Consider the following 15067-nt stretch of genomic DNA (forward strand, 5'->3'; position numbering starts at 1 on the left):
AGTCAAACTCAAGCATAAAATACACATAAAACGGAGGCCGACGAAATGCTAACTCAAAACCTCACATATAATATCACTAAACCAAACTAAAAATTTAAAATTAACTAATTTTATGGATATATATATATATATATATATATATATATATATATATATATATATCAACTCTAAATCCAAAATCCGCTCTCCCAAGGGCAAAGACATGGAGAAAAATAAAATTATATATTTTAAATATAATTCTCTCTGTGCGTGTCAATTCTTGGGTCAGTGTGTGTATGAATGACCGAGTAAAGTCCTACTCTCTTTTTAGTTTTGTCTTTCTTTTGGTAAATTAGATAAAATCTACGGAAGAGAATATTTGGAAAAATAAAAAGGGAAGAAAAAAAAATCAACGAAACGGAGTCTTCATTCAAACCCGTGGAGCCCGCACAAAATGCACCCGGGTCCCACCCACCCACAAATTATTTATTTATTTATAATTTAGTTTTTTATTTCCAATTTTCTTTGTGTCCATATTTTGCGCTATTTTTCCTCTGTAATTTCTCATTTCTTTGTTATCTAACTTTCCATCCATTTTTGCCCATTGACCGACTCTCTCATCAATCAAAATAAAATTTCTCTCCCAAACCCAAACTCCTCTTTCTCTCTCTCTCGTTGGTTTGTTTTGTTTGTTTTAGCTTTCCCCTATCTTTTTCATTTTTGGATTTTCTGTTTTTCTCCTCTTCTTCCCGATTTCAGTTTCTGTCATTCTGGTTGATTTGAAGAAAGAAATAAAGAAAGAAGAGATCCGTCTTTGGATTATCGCTGGACTCTTATTGTGTCTCACCTCATCAAGTCAAGCCGCGACTCTCTCTCTCTCTCTCCTCAATTTTGTTGCCGTACGTTTACTCTCTCGAGTTTCTCGGCGGTGCTTAGACTTCCGCGCAAAGTCTCCGTCTTTCCACGTCGCTCGTTTCGGTGAATCGGTCGAGGAAAAGCTTCTAATTCACGGCGGGTTGACAAGAGAAAGAGCCTGATAGGTCTTCGGATTTTCGCCGGAACACGTAAGTCCGTCCCTCTCGAATTCATCGACGCATTGCAATCCCGAAAGTGATTCAATACTAGCTTTTAGAGAGTAAGTCCGCATAGAAATGGATAATTCGAAAAACAGACATACCGACCACCACCAATTGGGGGTAAACAAATTAGGGAAAAACATAAGGAAAAGCCCATTACACCAACCGAACTTGAACAACAACAATCAAAACAGCAACAACCAAGCAGCAAGGCAACAGCCTCAGCCTCAGGTGTACAACATAAGCAAGAACGATTTCCGCAACATCGTCCAACAGCTCACCGGCTCTCCGTCGCGGGACCCGGCTCCACCGCCGCCGCCGCCGCCGCCGAATCAAAACAACAGCTCGCCGAAGCCCCAGAGTGTTCGGCTGCAGAGGATCCGCCCCCCGCCCCTGACCCCGATCCACCGCCCGGGCCCGCCCCAGTTCGGCCAAAACCCCTTTTCCCGCCCCGGCCCCGGGCCCAGCCTCTTCGGCCAGCCTCCGATTCAGCACCCCAACTTCGCTCCCGCCGAGTCGCCCATCACGGCGTACATGAATTACCTCCAAAACTCCATCCTCGCCGACCCGTCCCCGCGCGGAGCTCAGCACCCGGCGGCGCCTCAGAATCCTCCGGCGGGATTGTTGCCGTTGCCGTCGCCGCCGCCGCCGCAGCAGCAGTTTCTTCTGCCGTCGCCGACGGGGTATTTCGGTCTTTTGTCGCCGAGGTCGCCGTACCCACCCGGGATGATGATGCAGTTCCCGCCGCTGACGCCCAACTTCGGGTTCGGACAGATGGGCGGGTCCGGGATCTTGGGCCCCGGGCCCAGCCCGAATCAGGCGCCGCCGCCGCTCTCTCCGGGGCTCCTATTCCCGCTCTCGCCATCCGGGTTCTTTCCCATTTCCAGCCCCAGATGGAGAGATCAATAGATGACGGTAATTTTTTTGGGTTTTTGTTGTAATGTTGATGGTGTATTGTTTCAGGTTTTTTTTTTTTTTTTTTTTCTGTTCGGACATAATAGTTTGCAGCGGTTTCGGAACGGGAATGTGGGGGTTTGTTTTTCTTGTACAAGTTTCGCAGTGGACATATGTTAGTGTGAAGATAAAGACTACTCAGTCTGGACGATTAACAGAAAGGAGGTAGGAGATTTTACAGATACCAAACTATCATAGGTTTTTTCAGATAGATGATTTTTTTTTGTTGTTGTTGTTGTATTATTGTTAGCTATTATGTTGTATTAGACCATAGTTTGAATGTTAATTTGCTCCTTTTTGAAATTCAACTTGCTTCTCTAAGGAACTCTTTAGCTCTGGTTTTACGTTTGGTTATTGCTTGCTCAATGAAATTTGATCTCGTTCCAGTGGTCCGAAGTCTGGACGAGTCTTTGCTGAGTTCCGATTGAATTATATCACGTTTCTGTTTGTTAACATTCATGATCCTGTTTTGTTTTTTCTTAATCATGTAAAAATGATTCGATCTTGGATAATGACCACAGATTAAGTCTTTAAATAGATTGTTTTCTATGTGGACATTTCCTAGACAAATTTATCTTCAATGCTTTACCCTTTTCTTAACATTTTTTTTTCAGATATCGTAATCAACTGATATTGTGTGGAACTTTGGTGCGTGTATTTATTTATGTTCGTTTATTTTTGTCTTTTAAGTTGCTTCAGAGCAGATTTCTGTTTTGAAAATCTGCCAAAACTCTCGGGTTGATTCACAGTTTGAACTAATTCGATTCTGAGACTTTGGATTTAGTTATATGATTCATGTTGCGTGTGTGTACTGAATGTTGCTTTCTGAATTGTGGTGGTTGAAAATTCTTGCTCAGTTATGATATTAGTTAGTGTTGCTTAGAATTATATAATGTCTTGATTCTCAAGTATGATAATATAAAATAGGCTAATCATTTGTTCACCAATTGGCTTAGTTTTGTTTATTCATTTTATTATTATTAGTGGCTACTTTAAGTGTCATTAGGTATTAAGGTCTTTCTCGTTATAATTCGTTGAGAAAATCATCACTTTTGCTGTGGCATTAGTTATCTTTATCTTAGTTGTCTAATAAACATTTCTAGGAAGTTAAATAAGTAAAACAGTATGTTGGTTGTTTATTCTATTCTTGCCTCTCGAAGGGCTAATGCTTCCTTCATTTTTGGAGATATTTGGCTAGATTGGTTTTAGGATTTACGGATGGAATAAGTAAATGCGTTATGCAATCTAATCAAATTCTTACTTCTAAACAAGATTTTGTAACTGATTTTTTTTTTCTCTCATCGTCTGAAGTACTTGCAATTAATTGAGTATTAACAAAAATGCTACATTTTATTTATTTATTCGGATTGTAGTTTTTTTATTTAATTTTTTTTTTCCACTCATTTTTTATGTACTAACTGTGCCGTAGATGTTATCACAACGTGGCATTACAGCACACACAAAAAACCATGAAGTGTAAATAAATAATAAAAAAAAATAGGGGGACGGTTTCGATAATTTCACGGTAAAGCTGTAGAGCTTCAGTTATAAATTTTGAGACTAGCAAAGAATAAGAAAGGGGAAAATTCGATGAATGCCTCGGACGGTAATTCCCTGAATGCCTCAAAGTTTATAGCATTCCATAGATACCTCGTTTGTTTCTATTTTCAAATCTATTTTTTTTTTTTAAATTCAATGAAACTTTACATACAAGTTTTTTATTATTATTAACTTAGAACAATTTCATTCAGGATCACATTTGATCCTTCCAGGCTGCTAAAGAAATACAATAAAGGAAGGAAGGACTCCCTCCATACTTCAGTAGATTTCTTTTCCAAAGCAAATTCAGTCATAGTATATGCTTTCTAAAATTACAACACCGCGGTTAAAGTATGACAGTAAACTAACAAATGTTATCAATTTTTGTTTTTCTCTGAGCACATAAGTATATATGATGATAAACTCTGAATCAGAAAGACAACGAATGTTATAAATATAAAATATCCCCTCCAAATAAAAAGTTATTTGATGTAGCAATCCTTCCTTCCTTGACTGTAGTACCTATCTTAGCTAAACGTGGCTTACCGGTAGCGGGACGGGACGGAATCCCCGCTACCGGTAATAGAGGTAACGGGACGGGAGGTCCCGTTAAGCCTAACGGACGGGAGTCCCGTCCCGTTACTGTAGCTAACGGGATCCGCGGATCCCGTCAGCGACCGTTGCATTTTTTTTTTTTTTTTTTTTTAATCTCGGCCGTTGGATCAAAGATCCAACGGCCGAAAAAAAAGAGCCGTTTGAATATGAACGTTTGATTATAGCCGTTTGAGCGAAAATGAGGTTTTTTTTTTTTTTTTTTTTTCCCACTTATTTCTAAAATCTATAAATACCCCCTCATTTCATTCATTTTCTTCACACCTTTCACTCAAACTCTCTCAAACTCTCTCAAATTCTCTCAATCTCTCTCTCTAATTCTCTCAAACTCTCTCAATTTTACTCTCTAAAGCTTTCATTTTCTCATGGCATCATCATCCCACAACCGAGGAGGTCGAAGGGGAAGAGCTTCCCGAGGTGAACGAATGTACCGTTTTGAAGAAAATTGGTTGCATTTGTCTCAAAACGCCCCCGACCCAAACACCGAATACTCTTTCGATCCAAATTATGTTGCTCCTACTTTCCACAATACGGAATTCACCGAAATTCCAAACACACAAATGCCATATTATCCTCAAATGGATCCCGAGCAAGCATATCAAGCACAAATACCGCCATCCGAAGCCACTTTTCAAGAGTTTCAAGTGTTCGAGCAACATTATCATCAATCCCAAAATCCAAATGAAGAAGAAGACGACGACGAAACCCAAGATCCAAATGAACAACATGATGACGAGGAGGAGGAAGATGAAGAAGAAGACGTCCCACCACCACCACCTCAGCCTCGAACTCAAGTTCCACGACCTCGACAACGTGAGCAACAAGAGGATACCCGACAAAGACGACAACGACGTGCCCGAGAAGAACAACAACAACAACAACCACCTCAACAACAACAACAACCACCGCAACAACAACAACAACCTCAACAAGCACAAGCATCACGACGTCGAGCGAGGTCTGTTGTCTGGACGTTCTTTGAAGAGGTGATTGCCAACGGTGAAAAAGCCGGAAAATGTCACGTTTGTGGCAAAATCTTTAGCGCTCATAACACTAGAGTTGGGACGTCGCTATTGTGGAGTCATCACAGACACTGCCAGGGGGGGACACAATCTGGAGCCTCTACAACCCAAGTAAGTAACATCGATCCTTTAAGATTTAGACGTGATTTAGTTGAATATTTTGTATCAACCGATCAATCTTTTAGTCATATCGAATCTCAAGGCTTTGTTAGATTCATTAGTTCTTTTATTCCAAACGTACAACTAATGTCTAGGAAAGCCTTGAGATCCGATATCCTAAAATGGTTTTTAGGAGAAAAGGAACAAATGAAAGACTCAATATCCTCTGGTAGATATAGCGTAGCCTTAACATCGGATATATGGACCGGTCAATCTAAGATGGACTTTATGAGCGTTGTAGTCCATAACATAGACGACGATTGGAACCTGAACAAACGTATCATAGCGTTTAGGAGGATAGAAGGTTCTCACACTGGTGAGAACATCTTAGATATCATAGTTAGTGTTTTAGCTGAGTGGGGTTTGAACAATAGGGTTATATCTGTGACCTTAGATAATGCCACTAGCAACAACGCCATGATTAGGGAGTTGACCCAAAAACTTAACGCAGACGAAACCCTTATACATCAACGTTGTGCTACCCATATCATCAACCTCATAGTTCATGCCGGAGCCGCTAGTTACGACCCTTCGATAAACAAGATTAGGAATTACATAAGTTGGATAAATAGTTCAACCTCTAGAGTAGATGAGCTTAAGAGACGGCTTAGACTAAACGGCCTTCAAGAACGCACATTTCACCTAGATAACAAAATTAGGTGGAATTCAACCTTTCTTATGCTGACCAACTTCTTATCCGAGCGTTACGTCGATGTTATTGTTTCTTACATTAACAGCGTACATGGCGAAAACGCTATATCTGATTTGGATATTAGGATGGCTGAATCATTTGTTTCTTTTCTCGACATTTTTTATAAAGAAACTTGTTATCTTTCTGCTGTTTACACTCCCACTTCTTTTCTCGGTCTTCATACTATGACCGCAATAGCTGTGCATCTTGATAAAAATAAAAACGAAACTATTTTTCAAGATTCTATTCAAGCAATGACAGCAAAGTTTTTAAAATATTGGGGGGCTGGAAAGGTTCCATTACTATACGGTTTTGGAGCCATTCTAGACGTCCGATGTAAAATTGGAGGTTTAAAATTTTTTTTGAAATACATAAGAAACCATTTTGTGGACCAAGATTACGTTGCACTTGATCTTCCGAGGATCGTGCAAGCTTTTTTTGATCTTTTCAAGGTTTACGAGGCGAAACTTCTACCGCAATACCAAGCGCAACCTTCTCAATCACAGACGCAATATCCGAGAAGACACCATTACACGAATGTCTTCGTCAACGCGCCCGCGTACAGCCCGTCTCCTCAACAACAAAAAGCTGGGACAAGTCAGACGAGGTCAAGCGCAACCGACGCACGGTCCCATCCGGAGATCCAAGAGTACGATAGGAACGATTGGGTCAGGTCGGACGACGAAGCCATCGACCTCTTGGTTTGGTGGAGGCAGAATGCGAGGAGGTTTCCGATCTTGTCATCTATGGCACAAGACATCCTCACCATCCCAGTTTCAACTGTGTCCTCTGAGGCGGCTTTTAGCAACGCGGGCCGGATCATCGACGATAGAAGATGCAGCCTGAAACCGGAGATGGTCGAAGCATTGACGTGCGGAAAAGATTGGATTCAACATCGAAATCGAGCACAAGAAACATTCATGTGCTTCGATATTCTAGACGATTTTGAAGTTGATTTTGCAAACGTAAACATAAATGGTTAAAGTATCGTGTATAACAAAGGTATATCCCGGCCCTTGTCCGGGATACATTTTCAAACATTTAACGAGGAAAGGGGTGCTCTTTTTCCTCGCCGTCGCACCTTTTTAGGGGTCGGTGAGGTTTTTTAGGAGGCCCATTTTTAATTTCACATTCTTCTTTATTGTTTTTTTTACCCATTTTTAATTATTTAACAACATTCATATTTTTCATTTCTACCCACTTATTCCAAATCTTTTCACTTTAATCCTTTCATTTTATTTCTTAAATTCTTTTTTTCAATTTTTTTTTAATGCCTAACGGGATCCGGATCCCGTTAGACATTTACCGCCTCCGTCCCGTTATATAACGGAACGGGACTCCCGTTCGGCGAATTAACGGGAGTCCGGGCGGGGGCGGGACGGGAGGCGCGGTAACTCCCGGTAAGCCACGTTTAATCTTAGCTGTCGGAGAGCGGTGTTGATACCACATCTTGACAGTCGTATTGATTATGGAGACGTTGCCAACCAAACTTGTACACCGACTTACCTTTGATGAGGATTGTCGAAGCTTCGGCGAGCCGTAGTGGAACGTGTCTTTATTTTTCCTCGAGGATGTCGCCAAAACCACCTTCTTCGACACTAAGCGTTTCGTCCACACTGTGCCAAACTCTCGGCGCCGGTGGGATCTACTGTTCCAGACAACTCTTCTTCATGTCTAGCCGAGTCATAGGCCCTCGTTCCGAATCTTGTATTTGGGTACCACACCATTGGTTAATGGCCGTCCATCTATTGTGGATGATTACCATCGTTGTCGATTCTCCATCTTATCCCAACGATGAGGATCTCCTTCCCTTATACCGAACCCATCCAAATATAGAAAATCGTGGATCCACAAGCGACTTTTCAAACCTCAATATCTCGTGGAACCACTTAGCTTTCAAATCTCTAGTTTCTAGATATGCACAATGTGCCTAGTTTAAATTGGTGATGTCACGGAAACCGACACCTCCAGATTTTTTGTGGGTGAACAAAGACCAAAGCTACCTAATGCGTCCTCTTATTTTCATCGGTGCCCCCAGGTTGAAGCTTGTGATGATACAGTGAATGTCTTAACTAGTTGGGGTGATGGGTACATTAGCAGTTCATAACATTATAATTTCTTGAAGCAATGACATTCCATCATCCTTGAGATGCAAGGGGCGCTTAATGTTCAAAGAGAGTATCGGTTGAATCCATATCCGTATTGAGTTAGAATGGGTTTACCCCTAGAACGAAATCACTATTGGGCACGAGGCAAAAGAAGTATAGATGAGGAATAATTTTGGGTGGACGAAAGTTTTGACTAAAGCTTTATAGGTCCGCATCTTTTGCTTCTTTGATCTCGTCGCCTTCAAGGATATCAAAGCAAGATCAGTCAATATAGAACTCTCTTGCCTTGCTGGAGACCGTGTTGGGGCCCTCTCTTTTCGGTTTTTTTTTCTCTGCTGCCTCATGGGTGAAATAGAATTTGGTCGCACAAGAAAACATCGGACGTTATGCAAAACGCGGAGGAATTTGCTTTAGCATTGGGGGTATTACTCTCGTGTAGGCCAAGAGGCGGAGATTTGAACTTGTCTATTACAGATTGAGTCTTAGATGTTAATAGAATGTTTTAAATGCCGAGGAATTTCGCCGGAATTCGATGGCAGCGTCGGTGCCGGACAAAAACCGGCCGACGAAAGCTACAATGTTGTTTTTCCACTTTATGTCGCTAAGATTTCACTGAAACAACAAGTCGCTTTGCCAAAAGATGATCAATCGTTTTCGTAGTCATTAAAGAGTAAGACTTGAAAAAATTCATCGACATTCGAGGAAAATTGGACCAAACGGCGTGGGTCTGGTGATTGTCGGGTGAGCCACTCTAGCGGTGAAGACGACCAGGATTTCGATGACGTCGAGGTCGTTTTGTCTGGGTTCAGTTAAGTTTCTACTTTTTTCGGAGTTAATCGGCGAAACTCGACGATTATCAGGTGCGTTTTTTGAACTTTTATTATTATGTTTTTTTTAGGAATTCGATTTTTTTAATATAATCTCGTTCATAAAGTTGTTTGTTTTGTCATGATCTATGTTATAAATTTATTCATATACTTTTTAGACTTTCAACGAACCACCACTCTTTTCGGAGACTCAAAAACCAGATTTTCTACCACTTTTTTCTGCATGTTTAAGTAAGTTTATGTCTTTGCATATACATATATTAATATTTAAGTATGAAACATCTATGTTTGATATGTATGATTTCATGTGTTTTAATTTTGGACTATATTTAAAAATATATATGTATTAATTTATTTTGCAACATTATTTTCGTTCGATTTTCCATCGAAAACGGCATTTGATTTCAAAATGACATTTCATTTGCTCATTTTTCACATTTTTTCCGTCGATGTGTCGATTTTTTGTAATAGAAGCTAGGCATATTATGACCAAGATTTTACAATGAAAAATGAAAATTTGAAATAAAATGTGGGAAAAGTCAATTCTCTTTTGTATTTCAAATGAAATAATAATTTGAAGGGAAGCATAAATGAATCCTTAGTGTGAGTGCTTAATAATATCTATCACACGTGCAAATTTTCTTAAATTTTATTTTCCACAAATTTTTTTCAAGAGAAATTGCCTAATTTGTCACTAATTTTATAACATTTTTCCACTTTCCACCAAAATGTTAATTTTTCCCAAAATGCCACCATCTATGTCAACAATGTTGACATCTATGTTTGCCCTTCACTATTAGATGTCAACATTGTTGACATATTGTTGACATAGATGTCAATATTGTAGACATAAAGGTGGCATTTTAGGAAAAATTAGCGTTTTGGTGGAAAGTGGGAAAATGTTATGAAATTGGTGGCAAATTAGGTAATTTCTCTTTTTTCAAAGAAAATATAATTTTAATTCTTTTTTTTTTTCGAAAAATGAAATATAATATAATCTTAATTCTAGTCATATATACAATTTTCCTTCACTAAAAGAAAATAGGGCCCGTTTGGTAGTTAACTCAAAAAGTTTTTGTTTTCTATTTTCTAATTTTTGTAGTTGTATTGAAAAATTATTTTGCAGTTGTTTTCAAAAAGCTGTTTGGTACAGTTTTCATTTTTGTTTTTGAGAAATTGAAAAAACTGTTTGGTACAGTTTTCATTTTTGTTTTTTAATGAGGAGATAAGAGAAGGAGGAGAGAAGAGAATAATTTATTTTTTTTTTTCCCAAAAATACCTTATATTTGTTTTCAGTTTTCTTTACTCTTTACAAAACAATTTCAAAATTTTTTCACTTTTTGTTTCTTATTTTTTTATGATAAAAACTCAAAAACACTTTTCTTTTTTAGATGAGAACCAAACACACCCAAAAGTTTCCATTGTCATGTTTTTGGTCGTTACAAAAGCACCTTAATTTACGTGGTCTTCATACCGTCGTCCTAACCATGATGTAACATCCATGGGTTATGTAATACTGCAACATTTTATCAAGATAAACTGTATTCTAACAGCAAAGGCTATCCTACTAAATCTACTACTTTTATTATTTAATGCGATCAGTCTCTTATGCATACAGAATTACAGATTAAGTATTTCAAGAGAAAGAAGTGGGATGAGTCGAAGCATGGGTCCACATCACAAAGAGTCCTACACGATAAGCCCATCTATTGAAGAAATTATGGTCACCCTAGTTCTACTTCATCCTAACCACAGCATTGGGACAAGCCTACACAAAATTAAAATAATGGTAACAATAACAATAATAATTCGAGTATGTCTTTGTACAAGGAATAATAAGATAGCACATTTGCAAAACTATTACGCAAGATCAGGAAATAGGATCCTGAGTTTCTGAATTTTCACGCCATTGCCACTTAAGCTTCATTAATTTATAGATAAACTTCAAGATTTTTTTTTTTTTATCATTTTTTTTTTTTTTTTTTGTATAAGGATGTGAAAGGTACTTAGTTGACCATTTAATGCTAGAGATGTGAGCAAAAAGTATATATATGATTATTAACTATAATGAGAAACTAAATATACCCCATTGTTATAGTGTCACTATGATTCTGTAGCCAACACGAATGAAAGCCGTTTATGTAAAATTTGCACTGAAGGTGTCTATACTTTTATGTATTTTGACATTTAACTATAAAAAGTTTTTTTTTTTTTTTTTCATATTTTATGTTAATGTAACATATTTTTCTCTGTTCAATTCTTGTAAAGGGAGTGATGTCAAATCACGATCCATGATCACTCAAACCCTAGTGAGTGAAGATGTGTTTGCGTTTGAAACTAGGATTTCTAAAAAAATACCAATACTTGCTCATATTTATATTTATATAAATTTTACTAAAATTACATACTTTTGACACATGTAAATAATTAAAAATAATAAGTAAATAAATTCATTAAATCTAAAAAAAAAAATCAATAAACATCAACATTTGCATAATTGAAAAAATACGTTGTTAAAATGTAAATAGTGGTAATAATTTAATATTTTCAGATATTGTGAATAACTTAAGAGGTGAAAGAAATCAATTTTCAAAACGTAAATACTTTATACAATGTGAATATTGTTGATAGATTTTTCGATCAACACTAATGGACACTTGTCGCGAGCAGATTTGGACACGTGTCTTGTCTAGGAGGACCTTTATACACTTGGGCGAACAAAAATGCAGTTGGGCGAGAAGAATTAAGTCCCACACGAGCGGAAGGTTCAATTAGGCGGGAAGACTTGTTGCTGGGCGACAGAAAGCTCATGGGCCGTGCAGGTGGGAGGCCCATCAGGCTTAGATGGACGAGCAATCTTGAACGCGAGCGAGAAGGAAAGTGAGTTTGTAGGTGAGCACACATTGGGCGCGTGGCGAGCATTAGGGCGGTGCAAAAAAACCGTAAAAATCGTAAACCGGACCGATGATTTTTAAACTGCCGGTCCGGTTTAAAACGGTTTTTTTATCCGGTCCGGTCTACTCATTACAAACGGTCCGGTCCGGTTTTTTTTTTAAAAACCGTTAAACCGGACCGGACCGGTTTATTTATAAAAAAAAAATTTAAAAATTTTAAAAAAATAAATTAATGTCCAATTAGCCAAATTAGGCATTTGTCCATGTATTTCCCTCCCAACATGACTATATGTTTTTGTTTTGGTGGAAAAGTAATGGTTTTTTTTTTTAAATTATGTAAAACGGTTCAAAACGGTCATTAACAGTATAGAACAGTCCGGTCCGGTCTAAATGGTTCAAAACGGTCTGCTCCGGTCCGGTCCGGTCTAAGTGATTCAAAACGGTCCGGTCCGGTTCGGTTTTTACAATTTTTTTGGTCCGGTCCGATTTGAGTTTTTAGGACCGTTTTGAACGGTCCGGTCTGGTCCGGTTTTTTTGCCGATTTTGGACAGGACCGAACTGTGCACAGGCCTAGCGAGCATGTTCCGAGCGCGTGGGCGAGCTGGCTGGCTGGACAGGTGGCTTTGGCTACTAGGCTCTTTGGAGCGGCCCACGATTTTGGACTTTTGGGAAAATTTGGCCAACAAATATATGAAAATTGAAAATTTGAGAAAAGAAAAAAGACCAAAAAAAATGGAAAGACAAAAGAAAAGAATACAATATTCTTATGATTAAATTGATTAGCATAAGACTTCTAAAATGGATATTACAAGTGATTTCTCCAATAAATAATAACATTTAACCAAACTTTAGCATTTCAGATCAGTTCCTATTGTCGTTTATAAATATAATAATAAATGCCAAGTGGGCAAGTTGCATGTCAATTGGCCTTTGGCCTACCAAAAAGGGCCAAGTTGCTTTCTCGTGCCTTTCTTGTCATGAGCTCACTAGTGCGCATCACGTGGTCGACCCAAGAAAAAAGAAGAAGCATATGCTCTCTCTCTTTTTCTTCCTGAGGCCAAATTTAGGCAAAGCAAAGGAACTGGCGGGAACGGATTCCACGTCCGTGCACAGAAGATAAATTTGTGATTCCAAAAACTAATAAATTTCTTGAGTTGTTGTAGGTAAAAAAGATATAAAAATAAACTCATCTGGTCTTTTAAATTCATTAATTATAAATGCCTCCTTGTTGTTTTTTTTCCCCTATGACAAAAACTCTTAAACTTTATCAGACTATTTCAATTTTACTCAAACTCTCTTATGCTTTTCCAACACCTGTATTTTTTTTTTAACTTTTTTTTTTTGTTTTTACCTTTTTAGTCCAAAATTATATGATTTTTTTTTATTAGTCCAAAATTATATAATTTAGTACTGTGTTTAAAATCAACGAGCTGTCTATGCAGACAATTAGTTTAGCACGATCGCTCCTAAATTATTACAATTCTTACTCACTCCTAAATAATTATGATTCTCCAGAGTCGCCTTCAATTTAATGTTTATCGGTGTACTAGATGTCGTCATTGGTGCAACTTTTTTTTTCTCTCAAACGCCATCTCTCATGCTTATAAGATTCAATTTTCTTCCCGCCCTTTCTACTCAATATTCGATAGTACAAGAGGAATATGATGGCCACACAGCCCAATTGTAACAAAAATGTGTAGGATGTGGTGGAGAATGAAGATGTAACGAAGGAGTAAGCGGCAAAGAATATTACACCATCTGCGTCGTGGAACATAATCCATGATTGTAGGATTATTTGAGCTTAAAGGTATCCGTAAAGATCTGACAATATAAACCGTATGAAAATATAATCATTATTTTATAAAATAGACTCATATAAATGACATATACCTCATGTTTAATCGAAATAATTTGTAATATTCAGTACTACAAACTGGGGATTCCACAACGGTACAGAACCGTTGTGAAAAGCTTCCACAATGGTTCTGTACCGTTGTGGAATCCTCCGATGTGGAATGTTTCCACAACGGTACTCGTCCCGTTGTGGAAAAGTAATGATTCCACAACGGGACTGTCCCGTTGTGAAAAATTTAACAGATTTAAACACTTCGCGGTTGTGTAAAGTTTTTCCGCGGCGAAATTGTTCCTGAGAGTTATTTTTACAGTTTTATAATTAAAAAACCTGAAATGAAATTATATATCCAAAACCAAATATCCATAACATCCAAAACATATATATTACATCCAAAACCAAATATATATTCAAAAACATCCAAAACAAATATCTATATCATCCAAAATCAAACTAATATTCACATTCTATAAAAGTTTGTACGTAAAATACCCACTCGTCTCGAACGTTTTCTAAGTTATCCGGTGTATATGACTTCTTCAATTGTACGTAAAGTTTGATTGACGTTACTTCGGGCTCCTTGGTTGTCTAGCTTGAAATCCGAAAATATTCTTATACGCATAACAAAAAAACATTAGAAAACAAATATTCGTGTAAATGAAATACTTCAAATAACATGTAATTAATTTACCTTTTTATCAACTTCCTTAAATCGGATGAGATTTTATTTTTCAACGGGTCGAAAAACATCGCTTGATCTTTCCAAAGAGCGAAGACAAAAAGCATCCAATGATCATTTAAATTGTACGGCATCAAATCCAAATCCTTTCATTCCTAATCCTTTCTTTTAGTTGTTTATGCTCTTTCAGTCTTCAATCGAGCATCGTAATCGGAACGTGTACTCTAGCTAACACGCCAAAATAACTCGACAACTCATCACCCTCCTTATTCATTGGTTGATTTTTTCATCAAATACTACGTTTATTTTCCTACCAAGAGTTTTACACTTATTAACCTCGGGCATAAGAGTATTTCTTCTTTTCCCGAGACCATCGATATTGGTGGATCTTCTTTTACCGCTAACGGTACTAGTGGAGGTAGTAGACATAATCTATGAAAAAAAAAAATTAAACATAATCTCAATTCAAACCAATTCCAATACAAACTCAAACCGAAATTCAATTTCAATTCAAACTAATTCCGACACAAACATAAACCGAAATTCAATTTCAATTCAAAACAATTCCAGCACAATCTCAAACCGAAATTCAATCTAATATTCTAACTCAATTCCAACTCAAACTCAAGGTAATAAAATATTTTAACTCAAATCCAACATAAACTCAAACCAAAA

The 15067-nt window shown here is 37.7% G+C and overlaps 1 protein-coding gene across 1 annotated transcript; it reads left to right on the forward strand.

The window, feature by feature from the left end:
- The first annotated feature begins 575 nt into the window (after positions 1–575).
- Positions 576–2426, forward strand: LOC149404832 (protein HAIKU1-like). Its single transcript, XM_089607095.1, has 2 exons — positions 576–1970; positions 2057–2426. The coding sequence occupies exon 1, from the start codon at positions 1131–1133 to the stop codon at positions 1962–1964; it is 834 nt and encodes a 277-aa protein (XP_089463221.1). The 5' UTR covers positions 576–1130; the 3' UTR covers positions 1965–1970; positions 2057–2426.
- Positions 2427–15067: the final 12641 nt, after the last annotated feature.

This window comes from Urtica dioica, chromosome 2, assembly GCF_054948205.1.
Source record: "Urtica dioica subsp. dioica isolate 48M chromosome 2, U.dioica_male_clone48M_v1_H2, whole genome shotgun sequence".
NCBI classification, from domain to species: domain Eukaryota; kingdom Viridiplantae; phylum Streptophyta; class Magnoliopsida; order Rosales; family Urticaceae; genus Urtica; species Urtica dioica.

Excerpts from the sequence above, each read along its gene's own strand:
- LOC149404832 (XM_089607095.1), top strand. The coding sequence starts at position 1,131 with ATGGATAATTCGAAAAACAGACATACCGACCACCACCAATTGGGGGTA.